Source organism: Chrysemys picta, chromosome 7 (genome assembly GCF_011386835.1).
Source record: "Chrysemys picta bellii isolate R12L10 chromosome 7, ASM1138683v2, whole genome shotgun sequence".
NCBI classification, from domain to species: Eukaryota; Metazoa; Chordata; order Testudines; family Emydidae; genus Chrysemys; species Chrysemys picta.
Window position 1 is genome coordinate 84,372,990 of NC_088797.1, and position 22,228 is coordinate 84,395,217.

The 22,228-nt window shown below is 43.5% G+C and overlaps 1 protein-coding gene across 3 annotated transcripts in view; it reads left to right on the plus strand.

The window, feature by feature from the left end:
• The first annotated feature begins 890 nt into the window (after positions 1 to 890).
• Positions 891 to 22,228, plus strand: part of MYPN (myopalladin) — a 128,419-nt gene continuing 107,081 nt past the window's right edge. Inside the window, exon 1 of one of the 3 annotated variants that reach the window (XM_008163057.3) lies at positions 891 to 1,016. Coding sequence is in view for 1 of the 3 variants with exons in the window: in XM_065553446.1 (XP_065409518.1) it covers positions 9,967 to 9,989 (23 nt within the window). In the remaining 2 variants the exon portion in view is untranslated. Of the gene's footprint in view, positions 1,017 to 9,951; positions 9,990 to 22,228 lie in introns of those variants that run through there. The other 2 variants (XM_065553448.1, XM_065553446.1) reach the window with 2 other exon arrangements.

Sequence of the window (22,228 nt, forward strand, 5' to 3'; positions counted from 1 at the left end):
CCTGTAGGGGGCGGCGGCGCAGAGAACCAGAGCGCCCTGCAGGGCAGTCCTCTTCCTTCCCTCCCCGCCGACCGGAGCGGAGCCCTCGCGGCAGGCAGCAGGAGGCGGACCAGCGGGAGGGGCCACGTGGCAGCACCCCTGCTGTAGCCCTGGCCGCCCCCTTCTCTCTCTCTCCCACCCACTCCCTCCCTCCCGCCGGTCCCCCTGCACCCGCGCTCCGGCCGCACCGCAGGTTTTTTTTTGCTTTACCGTTCTGGCCGCCTCGTTTTTTTTGTTTGTTTGTTTGTTTTTTGCTTTGCAATTCTGGCCACCCCGTTTGTTTTTTGTTTGTTTGTTTTTTGTTAGTTTTTTTGTTTTTTGCTTGGGGCGGCCAAAAAGCCAGAGCCAGCCCTGGCCCCACTGCACCGCCGGACTGTTAGCAGCCAATCTCTTTGGTTGCAGGAGGGTTGGCAACCCTATTGTGATCAACTGGTCTGCAATCTACTGGTTGGAGACCACTGCCCTATTGTATGAATGTTTCAATTATATTAATGGGGCAATAGGCTAAGTGCTAAAAAAACACAAGAAAAATTCCATACAATAGGTTTTGACCCAAGTCTTTGTATCCAGTGTGTCTTAAGTGTTGGATAATAGGACATCAATCCAAGTGTAATTAAAATGTTCTCTTGATTACTTCTTTAAGGATGAAATACTGATCTTTAATGCTTTAAGTACATTGCTCTAGAAATACTATATCAATAACTGAATCATTTCTGTCCTACAGAGACTAATTTGAGAACACAAATCTTAGCTTATAAAATAGCAGCTCCAAGTAGTGCCACATGCTGCTGATTCTGACATGACACCATGTCTTTCCATGGCAGGATGATGAAGCAGCCTAAAATTAGCCTTCTTACTACTTGGTAAAGAGCAAGCAGGGAGGCAGCAGCCTGCACTAAGACAAGCAAAGAGGCACAGGACAGGAAGGACACTGTACCGAGGCTCGCTCTCACACAGGCAGGTCACATCACTTCATGGTGAGTAGAGTTGGCTTTTTGATAAATTTCTGTGCTGGATTGTTTTAGTGTAATTAATTATCCCAAAATGTTCTAGGGAGGAGCTAGGTTATCTCATTGTGAAAGCAGAAGGAAAAGTCTGAATGTGAATTCAGAAGGGAGGAGTCTGTTCTCCCAAAGATTGGGGCAAGGAGGAGGAAGAGTCTCACTGAAAAGCAAAAGGGATGGATTTCTTCTCTGAGGGGGTGGGGCTGAACTGCAAGAGTTAACAGACTGGAGCGCTGCACTGGACGAAACAGGACTGGAGATGATGGGAAGTAAATAATGCTTGTGTGGAAACTGGAGATACTGTGATGACACCCCTTCTCTCCCACACCTCAGGCTGATTTTTTTCTAATGTTCTCCCACCCAGCAAAACATTTTCCAGGAGATCAAGTCTGTATTTCTAGAAGGAGTACTCAGTTGGGGAGAGAGGATTCTCTATGAAAGTGGGAAAGTATGTATCTGGTGAGTGGGGGGCAGCAACACAGAGCGGCAGAGAGAGAATTGAAGTAGATAGTAGGGTTGCTGCACCAGGAAGAGGTTTGGAGTGGGGGAGCATCTGACCAGTGGGAGCAGCCCTGGACCTGCAAGTGGGGAAGAAAATCCACGCGGTAATGTTTGACTACAAGAGGGCAGGATGGACATAGAGTGACATGGGTGCTGGACTGGTTAATGGTGAAAAAAGGAAGCACAGAGTGTGAGGGTTCAAGGTAGTCCTAGGAGGTGGGGATCTCAGCCCCTAGGTAACTGTAGTAGGTCAGATGACCTTCTGCCCAGGTGGTTATTGGACATGCTAATTCATTTCTCTATTCCTGTAATAGTAGGCAAGGAGAGAAAAGACAGAAAGAAAATAAGTACCGGTAAGTAGGAGGAACAAAATATTTAAATTCAGTCCCATTGGTTTTGCCTGTAGTTAACTCTCAAAAAGATGGGATGTCTGCCAACAAGGAATCTATCTATCTAGTCTTCTGTTCATTCTGATTAGTGCAGGGCTAATGGTCAATAAAGTTTCCCACCTTTCATGATTTAATTAAGTACAAGGCCCGTGACTGCATGCATCACTCAAACCTAGTAGGAACAATTTTGGTGCAATTGGCACTCCTCGAATATAGAATCATAGATATGTATTGCCGGAAAGGATCTTGAGATGTCATCTAGTCTAACCCCTGTGCTGAGACAGGACCATATATACGTAGACCATCCCTGACAGGATTGTCTAGCCTGTTCTTAAAAGCCTCCAGTGATGGGGACTGCACAATCTCCCTTGGTAACTTAAATCTCCCTTAGTATAGATTACACCCATTACTTCTTGTCCGACCTTCAGTGGACATGGAGAACAATTGATTACCATCTTCTTTATAACAGCTCTTCATATAGTTGAAGACTGTTATCAGGTCCGCCCTCAGTCATCTTTCCCAAAATTGCTTCAGCTGATTCCTTAAGTATCCTAGGGTGAATTTCATCAGGTCTTGCCAAAATGAATACATCTAACTTATCTCAATATTCTTTCTAACTTATCTCAATATTCTTTAAGCTGTTTTTTCCCTATTCTGTCTTGTGTTCTTTCCCCCTTATTGTTAATATTAATTGTGTTAAGCATCTGATCACAATTAACCATGTTAGTGAAGACTGAAGCAAAATAGGTATTGAACACCTCAGCCTTCATGGTGTTGTCCATTATTAGCTCTCTTTCTCTGCTAAGTAGTGGACCTTCACTTTGTCTTTTTCTTGCTTCTAATGTACTTATAGAACCTCTTTAATTCCCTTTTATGTCCCTTGCTAGGTGTAACTCATTTGTGCCTTAGACTTTCTGATTTTGTCCTTACATGCTTGTGCTATTCGTTTGTACTCATCTTTATCAATTTGTCCGTATTTCATAGGATTCCTTTTTGATTTTCAGATAATTAAAGAGCTCCTGATGCAGCCATATTCTTCCTGTCTTTCCTTTGCACAGGAATAGCTTGCTTTTAGGGTGACCAGATCACCTCACTAAAATATCGGGACACATTGGGCCCGCCCACAGTCCACCCCCACTCCTCCCAGGCTCCGCCCCCACTCTGCCCTAGGTCCCGCCACCTCCCCACTCGGCCCCCCCCCCACGCCCTTCCTCATCCCCCAGCCTGCCGCTGGCTTGCTGCGTCCCTCCTCAGTCCCCCACCCACCGCTCGCCTCCCCGCCGGCCACTCACCCCTACGGCACCGACTTCCCCTCTCCCGGGTGGGTGCTCGCCCACCCCCCGCCTTTTTCTGCCCCTGCACCGCCCTCACTCCACCCCCATTCCACCCCTTCCCCCAAGTCTCCGCCCCTTCCCTGCCTCTTCTCCGCATTCTCCCCGAGCGCGCTGCGTACCTGCTCCTCCCCCCTCCCTCCTGAAAAGCGCTGGAGGGGGGGGAGGAGCAGGGGTGCAGTGCACTGGGGAGAGGGGGGAGAAGGAGGCAAGGAGGGGAGAGCTTGGCTGCAATTTTTCCCCATGGGTGCTCCAGCCCCAGAGCACCCACAGGGTCAACTCCTCCCTTCCGCTCACCTCCTTACCCGAATATCGGGACAAATGGTGTCCCGATCATACATTGATCAGGACGCGGGACAAAGGGTTAAATTTCGGGACCATCCCAATTTTATCGGGACATCTGGTCACCCTACTTGCTGTTGTGCCTTTAATATTGTCTCCTTGAGAAACTGGCAACTCTCCTGAACTCCTTTTCCCTTAGATTTGCTTCCCATGGGCACTTACCTACCAGTTCTCTGAGTTTGTCTCCTTTTTGACATCCTTATTCTGCTGCTCTCATTCCTTCATTTCCTTAGAATCATGACATCTGTCATTTCACTATCACTTTCACCCACACTGCCTTTCACCTTCAGATTCACAACCAATTTCTCTATTAGTAGGGTGACCAGATAGCAACTGTAAAAAACGGGACAGGGGGTGGGTGATAATAGGTGCCTATATAAAAAAAAGTCCCAAAAAACAGGACTGTACCTATAAAAACGAGACATCTGGTCAAATCCATTAGTCAGAATCAAATCTAAAATGGCTGCTTCCCTGGTTACTTCCTCCACCTTCTGAAATGAAAAGTTGTTCCCAATACATATGTCAAGGTTCCCTCCCCACTTTGAACTTTAGGGTACAGATGTGGGGACCTGCATGAAAGACCCCCCTAAGCTTATTTTTACCAGCTTAGATTAACAGTACACTACCACCACCAAGCGTTAACCAAATATTTAGGGAGAGCCACTTGGGCGGGGGAGCTGCTGGGGGGGGGGGGGCGCCTCAGGGCTGAGGGGGGGCAGGGAGCTGCCGCAGGGCTGGGGGGGGGCGCAAGGTGGAAGTTTCGCGCCTTAGGCGAAACTTCCTTGCACCAGCCCTGCTAACCCCCTTTCCTGGGCAGACTCGAGAATGATTCCTCCCCCAAACCCCTACACCCCTTTCCTGGATAGGCTTGAGAATCCCCCTCACCAGTTAGTCCTGGTGAATACAGATCCAAAACCCTTGGATCTTAAAACAATAAAAAATCAATCAGGTTCTTAAAAGAAGAATTTTAATTACAGAAAAAAGGTGAAAGGAGTACCTCTGTAAGATTAGAATGAAAGATAATCTCACAGACAATTTAAAACACAGAGGGTTTCCCTCTGGGCAAAACTTTAAAGTTACACAAAGACCCAAATTTATCTTCCCTCTTATTTGCAAAAGAACCCACAAACAAGAAAATAAAAGTAATTTAAACATTCCTTCTCTAAATACTCACTATCCTATAGGAGTTGGATGGTTCCTTCTTTCTCTGTTTCCGGCAAAAGCACACACCCAGCACAGACAAAAGACTTTTTTCCCCTTCCAGATTTTAAAGTATCTTGTCCCCTTATTGGTCCTTCTGATCAGGTGTCAGCTAGGTTATGTGAGCTTCTTAACTCTTTACAGGTCAAAGAGGAATTAACCCTTAACTGTATGTTTATGACAACATACCAGTAATGTACTGAACATTTTGGGTTTAGACATATTGTTTTTCTAACAGGTGTCTGGGTAATTAAAGCCCCCCAATACTACCAGGCCTTGTGTTTTGTATATTTCTGTTTTGTTCTAGAAATGCCTCATCCACCTCCTCTTCCTGATTTAGTGGTCTATAGTAGACTCCTGCAATGATGTCACCCCTATTTTCCCCCTTTTATCTTCACCCAGAGACTTTCAACTGGTCTGCCTCTCACTTGCTTCTGGACCTTAGAAAAAGCATATAAATTCTTGATGTTCAATGCAACACTCCTCCCTTTTTTTCCTGCCTCTCCTTCCTGAACAAGCTGTACCCCTCTGTAGCGATATTGCAGTCATAAGATTCATCCTACTGTATCTTGGTGATACAATTAAGTCATAATATAGCTATGTACTAAGACTTCCAGTTCTTCCTGTTCATTCTCCATAGTTCTTGCATTTGTGTGTAGACATCTCAGATGTTGAGCACTATATTCCATTTTGTTGTTCCTATGACCCTATTGGTGGAACATGGACTGAAAGGGAATTATCAAGGCTGTGCTGTTTGCTTCTCGTCTAAACGCAGGAGATTTCCCACTCCAGAAATGAACTGAATGCAGTGTACTCATGTTGGATGAGAGTCCTGGGATTAAAAGGGGAATAGGACCATTTTTGGCCTATAGATCATGTGGAGCACCACAGTCTATGTGTGAGCAGATGGGAGTTCTTGACTCCTGTTTGAACTCTTACTTGAAATTTCCTTCTTTTTCTGTGATTAAAATCTCAACTTTACCACTGTACTGGTGTATTTTTTGCATAATTTACTTTGATTAGGGGGGAAATTTGAAGTGCGATAAATCTAACCAAAACTACAGGGGAAAATTTGTAGAAGATAGAATCACAACTGTCATCTAGAGCACAAAATGTACACAGATATTCCACTGACTCCTTATGTCACTGTAGGTCTCCCATCTAAATACTCACCAAGTTTAACCTTAGGCGATTGGAATGGCTGCAAGCTAGTGATCTTTTTTTTCCTGTTCATTAAAACAAGAATTATGCAAGAGGGGTGACAATTTTTGTTGTTGATTTTTCACATCAAATTCAGGTGATTTGGGGCTTCCTACATTTTATTTTTCTGTTAAAACTTGACAATGTTTCTTTCAAAATGTGAAAATACAAAAAGCCATGTTAATTCAAAATTTCATGTTTGCAGAAATACAAGTCAAAGCAATTCTATATATCGCTTTCAAGCAGCAGCAGTAGAGCAGTTACCTTTGGCAAACCCCCATCATCTGTACTTGGTGTCTTCTTATTTGATGAGGAGGAAAGTATCTGTGGCTTATTCCAATCTCCACCAAGGAGCTACCAAGCATGATCACTGATCCCTAATCCAGAATTCCCTCTCCCCGCCACACACACTTTGCAGCACAGACAACACAGAGCTGCTACCTGCTTCTTGACAGGGACGTAGGGCAGAGACACAAGCCTTTGTAAGCATGTTTTTAAGGGAAACCCTAGGACCCTGGAGATACAAGAGAGACTATATTTCTGACAGTCTCAGAGGAAACCCACAAAATGCAGCCTCTCTCCACTGTGAAACGGAGTCATAACAGTTTCTGCTCTCCCTCCTGAACACTTGTGGTAGGCACAGCCAATCAATATACCAGAAGAAATGCTATACAGTAACTCCTCACTTAACGTCCTCCCGCTTAACGTTGTTTCAAAGTTACATCGCTGCTCAATTAGGGAACATGCTCGTTCAAAGTTGTGCAATGCTCCCTTATAACGTCGTTTGGCTGCCTGCTCCGTCTACTGCTTGTAAGATTCTGTGGAAGAGCAGTGACTTTACAAGGGAGCATTGCACAAGTTCCTCTTCTCTGCCTTCTCCCCCTCCCTCCCAGCGCTTCCCCCACTGCCAAACAGCTGTTTGGCGGCGGTTAGGACTTTCTGGGAGGGATGGGGAGGAGCAGGGAAGTGCTGCGTCTCCACTCCTTCCCCTCCCTCCCAGAAAGTCCTAAGCACGAAGCACTGGGAAGGAGGGGAAGGAGCGGGGAAGTGCCGCGTCCCCACTCCTCTCCCTCCCTCCCAGAAAATCCTAACCACCGCTAAACAGCTGTTTGGCGGTGCTTAGGACTTTTTGGGGGGAAGGAGCAGGGATGCGGCATGCTCCGGAGAGGAGTGGAGTTGGGGTGGGAAGAGGTGGGCCTGTAGTGGAGCGGGGACAGGAAGAGGTGGACCTGGAGTATTCCTGGCAAAGTCAGTGCCTGTTCTTCTCCAGGGAAGCTGCCACTGATGCTGTGAAGGTGCGTCCTTGCCTGCAGCAGGCTGTACCTATGTGGGGTAAGCCAGGGGCACTTCCCAACCACAGTACAGTACGGTACGGTACTGTACAGTATATAATGCCTTTTGTCTGCCCCCCAAAAATTTCCTTGGAACTTAACCTCCGCATTTACATTAAATCTTATGGGAAAATTGGATTAGTTTAACATCGTTTCACTTAAAGTTGCATTTTTCAGGAACATAACAACAACATTAAGTGAGGAGTTACTGTACAACCAATTTCAGCTTAAAACTCAACATTCTAAATACTCCACAAAAAATGCTTTGAGACTTAGATAGCCACCCAGACTTGCAAAAAATGGTGTCCCCAATTGACAATAATTTTCATAAATGTGAACAGTTCCATACAGAAAATGAAATCAGGATAAACTCAAAAGTCAGACAAGACTGCTTATCAGATGTAAACATAATAAACCACATTTATTTTTGGTATAACTCCACAGTTTTAAATACATGGGCTGAAACCAGGGGATATTTGGCCCTTTTGGCTGATTTTTGTAATAATAAATATTTTTTGTAATAAATAATATTAAGAATTAGAGTTCCAATTCCTGAAAAATAGTCATTTTATGACCTTTATAAACCCAGTTGGCCTCCTGGTGGAGTTTGTAAATGGGCCTTTAAATAGTCAGTTCATGACCATTAAAAACCTAGTTGGCCTCTCCAATGAGTTTAAATAGCCAGGAGCATTGAAATAGTCTGTTTATAACTATAATAATCTCCATTGGCTTCTGTGCAGCATTTATAATAGATGTGAACTTAGAAATAGCCTGTTTATAACCATTATAAACTCTGTCAACATGTCAAATGAGTTAATATTAGCTATGATCTCTGAATACAAAGTTCTTAAGACTTATAATGTCTGCATATTTACACATAGAGTTTATAACCATTAACTTTTTAAAACATATTGCCTAAGATTTAGTTAGAATTTTTAATTACAATGGACCAAATCTTGCAGTCTCCTCTAATGTAGTCCTTACTATTCCACTGACTTCACTATGAGCTTTGACTGAGTAAGGACGTCCGTATTTAATCCAATAATTCTAAAATACATTTTAATGATTATATAAGTTTTTTGATGATTTCTTCCAACTCCCCCTCAAAACAAATTCCCCCTTCTCAGCCCCCTCAAAACAAATTAAAAGAAAAATCACTTGACAAATAGATTAAAGAATTCAAATTTTGTATAAAAAATAAGGACATACATCTACATACTTTAGGTTCTTTAGGTTAAGATTAGAAATTTAAGGAAGTTAATAGATAAAGTGTTGTTATTGTAAAGTTTGTAGCCATATCTCACTTAAACGTCAAAGGTGCATTATAGTTTGAAAGACACACTAAACAATAGAAACTCTGGAGATTCAACCCCAATACTTAATTCTATCCTCATAACTTTGCACATACAGTAATCAACATAAAAGGGGGAAAATCTGAGGGCATGTCTACACTACAGAGGCACAATTTCACTACTGCAGCTGTGCTGCTGTAGCACCATAGTGTAAATGCTTCCTACATTGACAGAAGGGGTTTTTCCATTGATGAAGTTAATCCACCTCTCCGAAAGGTGGTAGCTAGGTTGATGGAAGAATTCTTCTGTCAACCTGGCTACATTTACAGTGTGGGGGATAAGTCAACCTAACTATGTCGCTGTGACCGTAAGAGCATCCCAGTCCCAGAGGGCAAGGGGCTCCCTGGTATCAGGTAATGAGTTTCAGCTGGCCTGACCAGTTCAGTGTACCCAAACTCATTATGATCATAATCTATATCTAAAAAGGTATTATGTAATATGTCATTGGAAAACTAACAACTCACTGATCATTAATATTGCTGTGTGATATATGTATACAGTATGTATTAAGAGTTATGGATATATGCTTGAATTATAAATAAAGTGTGTTTATACCAGGCATGACAGGGGGAGTTAGTAAACAGGTCTGACCTAACAAGCGTGGGAGGAGACAGCTTAGAGGAACTTTATCTGGGCTATAAAGACAGAGGGTCTGAACCTCAAGCAATAAGCAATTGAATCAACTGATTGTATACAATATTACTGTACTATAAAAGTGTATCCAGTGAGGTGTTTTGTGAAAGTCTCTGACACACTGGTGATTAATATCCCTGTGAATTGTATGTATTAATACGACATAAAGAATTATGGATATTCATTAATATTATGCTTTACAGTCTGTGACCAAAGGGAGAAACAGGTCTCTCAAATATAGGAGGTAATGTTACATCTATCTATCTGTCTCCAATAAAATTAAGCAAGTTGTGACCAGAAAACAATGGAAACCGCATTTACATTCAAATTAGCAGGGAGATGGGAAGACCACAGAAAGGAAAGAACAGCGTGAGGTCATCCTGCCTCTTGAATAAAGGTCACTGAACTTTGAGAGAGATAAGCAGAGACAGAAAGCTATTTTGGCATCCATCATTAGACTAACACAAAGAGCCATAGCTCTTCAAGATAAGAAAGATGGGCCCTTCAACTAAGAGGGGGTTCAAGTATCTGGAAACGGAATATAGGTGAGAAACATGCTGAGGCAAAGATATTTCACCTAGGAAGACAAGGGAAGCCAGCACCTTGTACTTCTGTGGAAGGTCCTGCCCGAGGGAAAGTCAGCCATGGCTGGAAAGAAGAATGACTGGTGAGAGAAACCATCTTGAGCACAGCCTGTACCTTGCTAGATTAAGTTTTAGCCTTATAGATGTGTTTTCACACATTTGCTTGTAACCATCTCTGCTTTTATTTCTTTTTCTTGGCATCACTTAACCTGTGTCCTATTGTTAATTATCTGGTTTTGTAAACCAACTTAGTGCTGTGTTTGAAGGAAAGGGGGTGTATTTACCCCAGTTAAGTTAATAAGCTTAGTGTAATGTACTTTAGTCTCTTTAAAGAAGCAAACAAACATTATTTCTCTGCAGGCTCCAGGAGAGGGTTGGGCAGATGGTTTTGTGAAAATTCGGGGCTGGGACTGTGTTGGGGTCACCCTGAAAATCGTAACCATGGCTGGTTGAAGCCAGGGTGGGGCTGTTGTGCTGTAGGCAGGCTGCTGGAGTCAGAGCTGCTGATCCAGGGATCTACAGCACACAGGTGCTCAGGGTATGACCTACACATTTGTCAACTGGGTACTGGTGTCCAGGCTGTGAGCCAGAGCAGCAATGCATTTGAGGCACCCAGGGTTACAGGGGAGGTAGTGACACAACCCCTCACTTGTCTGGATTGTACCCCGAAATGTGACAGTTGCACAGTGAAAGATCTCTCCACCCATAGGAAAGATTTTTCATGTATCCTATATATGTGTGACAAAGACAGTGGTCAAGATTTTCAAAAATGGGTATCGAAAACTAAGCTCCTTTAATCCATATTCAGGCTCATAAATACATGTGGCCTTAAATCAACACTAATAATCTAATTAGATGTCCACAATGACTTACCTAAATAGATGTTTTTTTCCTTGTATATTTTGGGGTCTGGAGTCTTCTAATGGTCTTCCTCTTTTAAGCAAACAGACACAAGACATTTTAAAAATGCATCACAGGCATGCCAGGCAATAAGAAAATTAATTTTATAACTAGTATGACTGCACAAGGATTTAGTATATGTCACTGATGAACTAATTGGTCTACAGTTAATTTGTAAATTGCATAGTTTGTCACATCAGGCTATGTTTTAAATTCTATGATATATCTTTTGACCCTTTGCATTGGGTGAGTTGGTAGCTTATATTTGTCGACTAAATGGCTCAGGAGACTGAATTGTATATACAAAGCAACTGTGTTAACTCTAGTCATTAAAATATGCTGATTGTTTGGGGGGGTTGTTCAAAATTTGTTGGTGATGTCATGTCAGTTTCTAATAGAGGATATATATCCACAACAATAACATACATACACACAAATCACACTTGGCACATATGTCATCTTTGTTGGGCTGCTCAGCATAGAGTGAATGGCTGACGCAAAAGTTCTGTCTTCTATTATTCTTAAGTGTTATCCCTCTGGTCAAGGTTATGGTACGTTAGTGGGTACACTTACATTGGCACTGCCCACACAATGCTTGCTCTTTGGATAAACAAAGGACTTCAGATTCCATCAATGTTACACAAATTTGCACAACTTTTCACAAGTACTAAATTCATTTGAGAAGATATTTTATTTAAAGAAGTTTCATTTTCACACAAGTACACTCTGAAAAGTTTGCCTGAGGTATTTTCTAAATGTTTATGTACTTTCTCTGTATTTTAAAGTGAATTCTGACTATATCATCAAAAAAAAAGTAGTGTCTCATTGTAACAAAATTTTCAGTTTCTTCATGAAGAGTCTTCAATAAGTAGAAGGTTGAAATGTGTTTGTATTTAGTTAACATACAATTTTTGTGCCACATTTGTCATATAATAATAATACCTATCTCTTATATCAGGGGTAGGCAATCTATGGCACGTGTGCCGAAGGCGGCACGCGAGCTGATTTTCAGTGGCACTCACACTGCCTGGATCCTGGCCACTGGTCCAGGGGGCTCTGCATTTTAATTTAATTTTAAATGAAGCTTCTTAAACATTTAAAAAACCTTATTTACTTTACATACAATAATAGTTTAGTTTTATATTATAGACTTATAGAAAGAGATCTTCTAAAAATGTTAAAATGTATTACTGGCACGCGAAACCTTAAATTAGAGTGAATAAATGAAGACTCGGCACACCACTTCTGAAAAGTTGCTGACCCCTGTCTTATATGGTGCTTTTTGATAAGTAGATCTGAAAGCACTTTACAAGATGACCACAAATTACCTTATACTGAAAGTCAGTTAAAACTAAAATGAAAAGTAAAGTTTAAAGACATGACTTAAAGAAGGAGATGGCTCAGTGGCCTGAGGGAGGAAGAAGAGAATTTCAGACAGAGGAGGCCGTACAAGGGAAAGAGTGAAGAATCACAGGGAGGGGAGAGTAAGGCCTTGTCTACACTACGAGAGTAGTTCGATTTTACTTGCATCGAATTTTTGGAATCGATATTGCAAAGTCGAACGTGTGTGTCCACACTAAGGACAGTAATTCGACTTTGTGAGTCCACACTAACGGTGAAAGCGTCGACATTCGAAGCGGTGCACTGTGGTCAGCTATCCCACAGTTCCCGCAGTCCCCTCTGCCCATTGGAATTCTGGGTGTAGCCGCCAATGCCTTCTGGGTAACAAAATGTGTCGAGGGTGCTTTTGGGTAACTGTCGTCATCCGTCCATCACTCCCGCCCTCCCTCCCTGAAAGCGCCGGCGGGAAATCAGTTCGCGCACTTTTCCAGTCATTGACAGCGCGGACGCCACAGCACTGCGAGCATGGAGCACGCTGCGACCATCGCTGCAGTTGTGGCCGCTCTCAACGCCTCGCAGCTTATCATACAGGTTTCCCTGAGGCAGATGCAGAAAAGTCAGGCGAGGAGGCTACGGCACCACGGTGATGGCCTGAAGTCTGAGAGTAGCACAGACCTCTCAGAAAGCACGGGACCCAGCGCCGAGGACATCACGGTGGCAATGGGTCATGTTGATGCCGTGGAACGGCGATTCTGGGCACGGGAAACAAGCACTGAGTGGTGGGACCGCATAGTGCTGCAGGTCTGGGATGAATCCCAGTGGCTGCGAAACTTTCGCATGCGGAAGGGAACTTTCCTGGAACTTTGTGAGTTGCTGTCCCCTGCCCTGAAGCGCAATGACACCCGGTTGCGAGCTGCACTGACTGTCCAGAAGCGAGTGGCCATAGCCCTCTGGAAGCTTGCAACGCCAGACAGCTACCGGTCAGTCGCGAACCAGTTTGGGGTGGGCAAATCTACCATGGGGGTTGTTGTGATGCAAGTAGCGAAGGCAATCGTTGATGTACTGCTACCAAAGGTAGTGACCGTGGGAAACGTGGAGGCGATCATAGATGGCTTCGCAGCGATGGGATTCCCAAACTGTGGTGGGGACATAGATGGAACTCACATCCCTATCCTGGCACCGGACCACCAGGCCAGCCAGTACATTAACCGAAAGGGCTACTTTTCCATGGTGCTGCAAGCACTGGTGGACCACAGGGGACGTTTTACCAGCATCTACGTGGGATGGCCGGGCAAGGTTCATGACGCTCGTGTTTTCAGGAACTCTGGTCTGTTTAGACGGCTGCAGCAAGGTATTTACTTCCCGGACCACAAAATAACTGTTGGGGATGTGGAGATGCCTATAGTCATCCTCGGGGACCCAGCCTACCCGCTAATGCCCTGGCTCATGAAGCCCTATACTGGCGCCCTGGACACTGAGAAAGAACTCTTCAACTACCGGCTGAGCAAGTGCAGAATGGTGGTGGAGTGTGCTTTTGGCCGTCTCAAGGGGAGATGGAGAAGCTTACTGACTCGCTGTGATCTCAGCGAAACCAATATCCCCATTGTTATAGCAGCTTGCTGTGTGCTCCACAATCTCTGTGAGAGCAAGGGGGAGACCTTTATGGCAGGGTGGGAGGTTGAGGAAAATAGCCTGGCTGCTGATTACGCACAGCCAGACAGCCGGGCGATTAGAAGAGACCAGCGGGAAGCGCTGTGCATCCGGGAGGCTTTGAAAGCAAAGTTCCTGAGTGAGCAGGGTAACCTGTGACTTTAAAGTTTGTGTACAGAGAAGCTGAACCTGCCCCCGTTTCTTTACCCAGTTAATGTTGACTATCCTATCCAGTTACATACCCCCTTCACCTCCCTTCCAACACACATTTCGAAATAAAAATAGTTCTACTTTGTTAATGCACACCGTTTTCTTTAATACTGTTTTCGAGGGAATTTTTTAAAACTGGGACGCAGACTGTAGTGCGGAGCGGGTGTAGTGTAGTGACGCGAATGAAGCTTCTAAACTCAAGGATTGACAGGCTCCGCTGCGGTGGGATGGTTGTTTCAACGGAGCCTGTCATCCCTCCTGATCGGGACTGTGTGTATGGGGGGGCTATGTGACTTTGTGGCAGGGGGAGGATGGTTACAGATCCCCTGCTGCGTGGCTCTGTGATCCTGCCTAAGGACCGCCGCTTAAGATCAGTAACTGCCCTCCCCCGCAACAAAGTCACAGAGCAACCCACCCCCCACCACATAACATGAAAACCACCTCCCAGACTAACCAGGGTAACTAGTCACTGCATCACTGCACTGTGTATGTGCCCTGCTGCTGTACCTGCCCCCGCCTATGCACCCTGCCAAAGGTGACTGTCCTGTCCAATTACCAACCCCCTTTCCCCTCCTCCTCCAAAAGAACATGATTGAAACAGTAGTTAACAGAAATGTATTTTTTATTATCAACCACACATGGAACTGGGAGGTGAAACTTGGACGGGGGCTTGTGTCAGGCGGGAAGGAAAGAACTTTTCAAATTTTGGGGAATGAGAGCCTTCTGCTACTAGAGCTCTCTGCAGGGGTGGAGTGAGAGTTAGCACGGACTCTGCCGCCTCTCCTTCTTTGCACTTTGGGTGAGGTGGGTATGGGACTTGGTGGCAGGGGAGGGCGGTTAGAGATGGACTGCAGCGGGGCTCTGTCCTCCTGCCTCCGTTCCTGCAGAACATCCACAAGGCGCCGGAGCGTGTCTGTTTGCTCCCTCAGTAGTCCAAGCAGCGTTTGAGTCGCCTGCTGGTCTTCCTGCCGCCACCTCTCCACCCGATCCATGTTTGCTTGGTGCATTTGGGTCAAGTTCTCCCGCCACTGGGTCTGCTGTGCTGCCTGGGCTTGGGAACAGGCCATAAGCTCCGAGAACATGTCCTTCCGTGTCCTCTTCTTCCTACGCCTAATCCGCGCTAGCCTCTGGGAGTGTGATGCCAGGCTAGGTTGTGAGACAGTCACAGATGGGGCTGTGGAAATGGGAAAAAGGGAGTGAATTCCTCAGAAAGAAAAATGTAGTTGTGAACAAAGAACATAGTCTTTCTCTGTGAACAAGACCATGCACAGCACCTATCACATGCTCACTCAGCACAAGGTCGAATTCTCGGCCTTCGCATTCAGTACCTGGGGTCTTGCACAGCACATTTGAGAAGCGGGGCAGCACAACGGAATTTCTGTTGCAGGCAGACATGGTAAGCCGTAGACTTGTGGCAGTTTAAAACTTTTATATTACCACTGGCCTCATTTCACATTGAAAGCAATGTCAGTCCCTGCTGCCAGCAATCCGGCAAGCAGGAACTCTGCCCCTGTCCCACCCCCTCGCGGCTGTCCCCGGGAACGATCCCTTTCGGCTGCCCCTCTCCCGCCTCCACCGCGTGGCTGCAAACCAGCGGTTACAGTTCTGTAAAGGAACGGGCAAGCAGTCCCAACACTAACATTCCCCTACCTAATTCAAAGCAGGTCACCATGGGCGACATCACCCTGATGAGGATCATTGAGAGCGAGAGAGAGAGAATGCTCCGGGAAAGCCTCCAAAGACCAGGGCCGTATGCCGCCCTGCTGTGCAGAGCAATGATTCCCGAGTACTTGATAGTCTCGTGGCGCGGCAACGTGTCGTACTTCGGAGGACCCAATAAGGCCGCTCTCCCCAGGAACCTCATGCAACGGCTTTCCAATTACCTCCAGGAGAGCTTCATCGAGATGTCCCAGGAGGATTACTGCTCTATCCCCGGACATATAGACCGCATTTTACTGTAGCTGCAGTAGCAGGGACTAAACAGTAGAGCGGCTTGGGCAGGACAATCACAGAAAACCGGACATTGCTAGATTTTTTTTCAAAACTTGCACTGCCCATGACTGAACCGTTAAGCGCCTAGGGCAAAGTAATCATGAACAACCCATTCTTTTAATTGTTAATATTCCTGTTCTGTTAAAAATAAATGTTTAGATGTTTACAACACTTACTGGCTGATCCTTCCCCAGAATCTGTGTCCGGGGTAACGGCTGGGGACGCTTGGTAGGGGATCTCTGTAAGGGTGATGAAGAGATCCTGGCTGTCGGGGAAATCAGCGTTGTGAGCGCTGCCGACTGCCTCGCCCTCCTCATCTCCTTCCTCATCTTCCCCGTCCCCTAACATGTCCGAGGAACCGGCTGTGGACACTATCCCATCCTCAGAGTCCACGGTCAGTGATGGGGTAGTGGTGGCGGCCGCACCGAGGATGGAATGCAGTGCCTCGTAGAAACGGGATGTCTGGGGATGGGATCCGGAGCGTCCGTTTGCCTCTTTGGTCTTCTGGTAGCCTTGTCTCAGCTCCTTGATTTTCACGCGGCACTGCGTTGCATCCCGGCTGTATCCTCTCTCTGACATGTCTTTAGAAATCTTCTCATAGATCTTTGCATTCCGTTTCTTGGAGCGCAGCTCAGAAAGCACGGACTCATCGCCCCACACAGCGATGAGATCCAAGACTTCCCGATCAGTCCATGCTGGGGCCCTCTTTCTATTCACAGACTGCATGGCCATCACTGCTGGAGAGCTCTGCATCGTTGCCAGTGCTGCTGTGATCGCCACGATGTCCAGACAGGAAATGAGATTCAAACTGGCCAGACAGGAAAAGGAATTCAAATTCAAATTTTCCCAGGGCTTTTCCTGTGTGGCTGGTCAGAGCATCCGAGCTCGTACTGCTGTCCAGAGCGTCAACAGAGTGGTGCACTGTGGGATAGCTCCCGGAGCTATTAGCGTCGATTTCCATCCACACCTAGCCTAATTCGACATGGCCATGTCGAATTTAGCGCTACTCCCCTCATCGGGGAGGAGTACAGAAGTCGAATTAAAGAGACCTCTATGTCGAACTAAATAGCATCGCAGTGTGGACGGGTGCAGGGTTAATTCGATGTAACGGCGCTAACTTCGACATAAACGCCTAGTGTAGACCAGGCCTAAGTAAGTTGATATAATAATGTGACTCACAGAAGTGCAGGTAAAAGCCTAAAATTTATTTCCCAACCCAGTAACCTAACAAGGGTGAGGATTTCAGAAAGTTAACTATGTAGAAGCTACTATGTACTATGCTACTATGTAGAAGCCAGTAGCTACTATTACAAAGTAAAGGAAGTCCAATTTTAAATTCCATAAAACTTCTCTTCTACCCCCACTTCACTCTCCAATATAATTAGTCAATAAGGGCCAGATTCAAAGCCAGTCAAAGTCAACTGGAGTCTCATCATTGACTTTAGAGGGCTTTGGATCACGCTGCAGAAACAATAGTAATCTCCATTAGTTCCTCATCTAGGATATGTTGTGAGGATGACAGTGAAAGCTGTTTTCAACAAATATAGATCTCATGATTCTGGAAAGTATTACCACCTACTTGTGAGTTCTACTTTATGATGGTTGATCATGAGACACAGTTAAATGGAACAGGCACATTTTACAGTGCCATCCATCTCAGATTCAGGAGCCTTAAGAGCACTGCACTGTGTTGGCAAATGGATGCTCATTATTTAAACATAGGTAAAAGCTTTGTCTGTCTTTTAAAAGACCCTACATTTTCTTGTTCAGGTGAAAGTCACTTCTCCTCTGTAAAGCCTGAGTAACCAGTCTTTCTCAGCAGAAGTATAGATGGGTTGGAGAGGTGAAATCTACACCCTCAACTCAGAGCCACACATACATGTAGCCACTAGTTCACTTTACTGGCTGGTGTAATGACTGAAGTCCCTTTGTACCACTTGCCCAGGGTTTGAGACCTTTTGCTCCATATAAATATGAGAATTATGTTTACTCCCTGATCTGGCCCATTGTAACATTCAAGCAGGCCTATTTCCCATTTCATCCAATTATACCTATTGTACCATGCTAAATAAATCATCTCTTTCCTTGGTGTTTACATCCTTCAAATATTTGTAAATTGTTATCATGCTACTCTCCTTATCTCTTCAAGCTATACACATTAATTTTTCCTCTTCAATTAATCCCTCCAGCTGCTTAATTGATCATTTATGTTGCTTTTCTCTGAACTCTGTCGCATACCTGCTTATCTTATGAGATCTGTTAAGCACAAAGCCAGAGAGGATCTAGCTAGAACCCATAATTATCACTGATAAACCATTGAGGATGACTGGGAGGCAAGTGATGGTAAGAAGCTGTAAAAATAGGTTGGAAAACTAATGTCCCCATCCTCTTCTATCAACAAGTGCTAGTGAAGGCAGGGGACTGGACTCAATGACCTTTCAAGGTCCCTTCCAGTTCTAGGAGATACGATATCTCCATTAATTTATAATTTTATTTATTTATAACAAGCCTGGTAGTTTCTACTTAGGAGTGACTCTTACTGCAGGTTAGTGCCCCTAATCACCAGCTGGGGATAGACAAACAGCCACACCCAGGTTAAGTTTCTATACCCTTTATCAGGGGTCTGTTTGGTGTCTTCCCAAACAGAGCAAGAAAAGTATAAAAAAAGCAACCCTGACAACAGGAATTCAGATTGAGGTCCCCTAGCCTCCAGTAACTACCTTTGGCAGCCTGCCACCTCCCACCTCTAGGTTATTAAATCTTTTGTCCTATTGGATATCTTATTGGAATTAACTTCCTCTAGAGTTCTGCTGTTTGCAGCTGGTGTCAAGGTTTCTGACGCTCCAAAGTTCTAGCCATTCATTCTATTTTTGGTTGCTCTAAGACTCTAAAACGGGTTGGCTTCCGCTACTGGCTTCAGTTCTTCAGGCTCCTACTAGCTATGTGGTCCTTTAAAAATAAATTCATACTGGGCTTCAAACCCTTAAAAAACCTTTCAAAGTCACTATACATAATAAGAAAATGATACATGAGTGTTCACGATTGCTGAAGGCATCTCCATTCTATATAAACTGTGCATTAGGAATCAGTGCAGCAGTGTGAAGTCTGCTCAGATAGCAGGCAGCAATCTCTGAGCATCTTTCCTTCAATACAGCATACGCTAACATTCATCACGTTTGTACTAATAGTCACCACAGTTGTTTTGCTGTTTTAGTACAAAAAGGCAGTTGTTGCAGATAGACCCTCACTTAAATTCTTCAGGTTTTCAGCTCAAATATACTGGGCCAAATTCTCCTCTCCGTTACACATATGCAATTACACTGAAGTCATACCAGTAAAGAATATATTGTGATATTTTTGATTAAATATATAATTGTATATAGTAAAATAAATGGTTAAGGATGTGCATTATTAAATGAGCTTTTAATCAGGACTACTGATTTTTAAAACACCTTGTTTGAGGTCCATAGTGTATTTACCATGTTTTCTAAAAATTATCCATTTCCAATATGATAATCAGCTATGGTCAAATGTGGAATATCAATGTGTTTTCTATGGCCTTATTCAAATGACTTATTGATTTGGTAAGAGGAGCACATGTTGCTAAAGAAAGATAGCCATGTACTGAATTTTGCTCAGCTGCTAGTGTCCACTTCTGTAGACTGTTTTTTCCCTTGATAGTTATTTTAAAAGCTTTGGATTTTAGTAGTTCATGGATGAGACCTATTGGTCATTGAGCTGATTGCTCAACAAGAGCAGGATACTTTTCTTTGATAGAAGACTGATTGGAAGAGTGGTTACATGTATTACATATTTGAGAACACTAGATGGAGCTTGGCAAGCAATGAGAAAGAAAGGAGAAAAAGGCAATGTAGTGGAGAGGTGCTTTAGTTTTGAGCTAGTTTAAAAAAAAAATCCAGTTTAATCATCTTGGGGCTTGCTTACTTCAGCCATTATACAATACTTGGCCAAATAACTGTGTCTGGTAAAACGGAAATGCCAAGTCCTTAGGCTGATGCTTATTTTTTTCAGGGAGCAAATTATTCAAACAATCCCCTCCCTCCTTCTTGAATCCAGCTCCATTGATGAGCTCAGCCTTATTGCAGTTATATAACTGGCTCAGTCTTTTATTGCACCATCAATAAAGTTTCCAAATCCTTAAATGATAACAAAAAAGAAAAAGAAAAGAAGTGGGTGAGATATGGCTGGGAATTACTGGACAAAGTTGAGATATTTCCAAAAGCTAGTATGTGTGATGGAGCAGAAAAATAGTGATAGGGAAGATAGTGATAGTGGTAATGTACAACAACCATTTGTTGGTGGCTCAAATCACTTCAATTCCACCTTCGGGGGGATGTCAAGTAACCAGAAAAGTGGAGAATCTGTTGATTTTCAGAGGGAAGTTAAGGTAAAGATCCAGCTGATCTTGTTAAGCTTCTAACCCCTATAAAATGGTGTCTCCTACTTTTCTTTAGCTGCCTCCAAAACTGTGTCCCTGTCACTGAAGTCTAACACATAACATAGTTTTCTTTTGTTTTGTTTTTTTAGATTGTGACCTCTTGGGAGCAGGGAGTGTCATTTACTGTATGTCTGAATGATGCCTAGCACAATGGGGCCCTAATCTAGTTCATGGACTGCAATAAAAATAATAATAAAAAAAAAGCACAGTCTTCCTAACCTCTCCCTTTCATTTTGGTCTCCTTAGTACAATGTGAAAATTTCACTGTTTCTATAAAGTAATTACTTGTATATAGCATCCTCCTTCCTTTTCAAATATAGCATCTTTAGGATGAATTTATAAATAAATTCTGTGAGACTTGAGGCCTTCAGTCCACATTAATGTTAATTAATGTTTAATATTCACCTAATTCTCAAATAGAGCCATCTTTCTGTCCATAAAACCACTATGCTTTATTGTCACATTGGCTTCCAGCCAGACTGCTTCTCACTATTCTGTACTTTGGTCCCTGTATTTAGTTACTTATTTTGTATTACAGTTAAGTAGAACTGTTGGCAGTACAAGTTACTTTCTTACATAAGGCATAAATGAGAGGGTAGCAGATATGCTAGGTAAAGAATACCGCAAAGGTAAAGCAGAACAAGTTCTAATTATACATACTGTTATTAAATTTAAATCAATTATTTGTTTATAATCACTTTATCCTGTTGCTAAGTCTTTACCCAAATAGTTCAACTATTAATTTAATGTAGGCTGTAAGTCTTTCAATTTCTTGTAATTCTTTTATTCTTGTGACCCACATCACATGGCCATCTAGCTTATCCAGTTTTTATGAGAGCATTTCAGACAGCATTTTATTTACTATTGCATGCAAAGATTCTATAATTCAAAGAAACCCAGTTTGCTGAAGAAACCTGGGGATCTTGGTGATTTCACACAAGATAGTATATGAAATGATGTTTGAGGGGGTGAAGCAGGACTGTGAAGGAAATCATTGGTGCTAGTTTTTAATTTAGTGGTGTATATGATCAGTGTGATCAGCGCTTGTGTAAACCAAAAAGGAAGATACAGGATAAAATCCTTTTGCTATTGTAGTCAGTGGGACCACAGTTTAGCCCTCAGACTCTGCTCTGAGAAGTTTATAATCTAACAGACAAAGATCTGATACAAAATATACTGGAACACCCAAAGGATAGTGTTAACTTAGAGAGCCACTTATCATTTTATTATTTTTAGAAATGAATAGGTGACAAACAATAGTGTCCTGGATTAGTGTTTGTGGTGATTGCAGAAGAAATGAGTCTTGTTGTAGCTCTTCAGCAGCTTGGATTTGTATAATGGGAATTTCTGAGATTTCTATCATCTTTTGCTCAAAAAAGTGCTTTGAAATTCTCAATAGTTAGGGGTATATTCTCGCCTCCTTGGAGATATAACATAACTCCCATTTTCACTAATGTAAAGAGTGAAAGAAAAAAAGTACTACAATCAGGAATGAGAGACTAAAAAAAACCAGTGGTAGAACCCCCTATTTCTAATGACACAGTTAATTATCTTGGAATGGGTAATTCATGAGCAAAAACCACAGGCCATATATTGATATATATGTAATGTAGATGTTCTTTCATTTATGCATTAGATGTTTCTTTTGTAGGACACAATTTCTGCCTTCTACAAATATCACTTTTTAATCAGTGTTTTCCTGTATTATGTAATACCCATATTTCATATGTTCACTTCAAACTATTTTTAACAAAAGGATTAAAGAGAAAA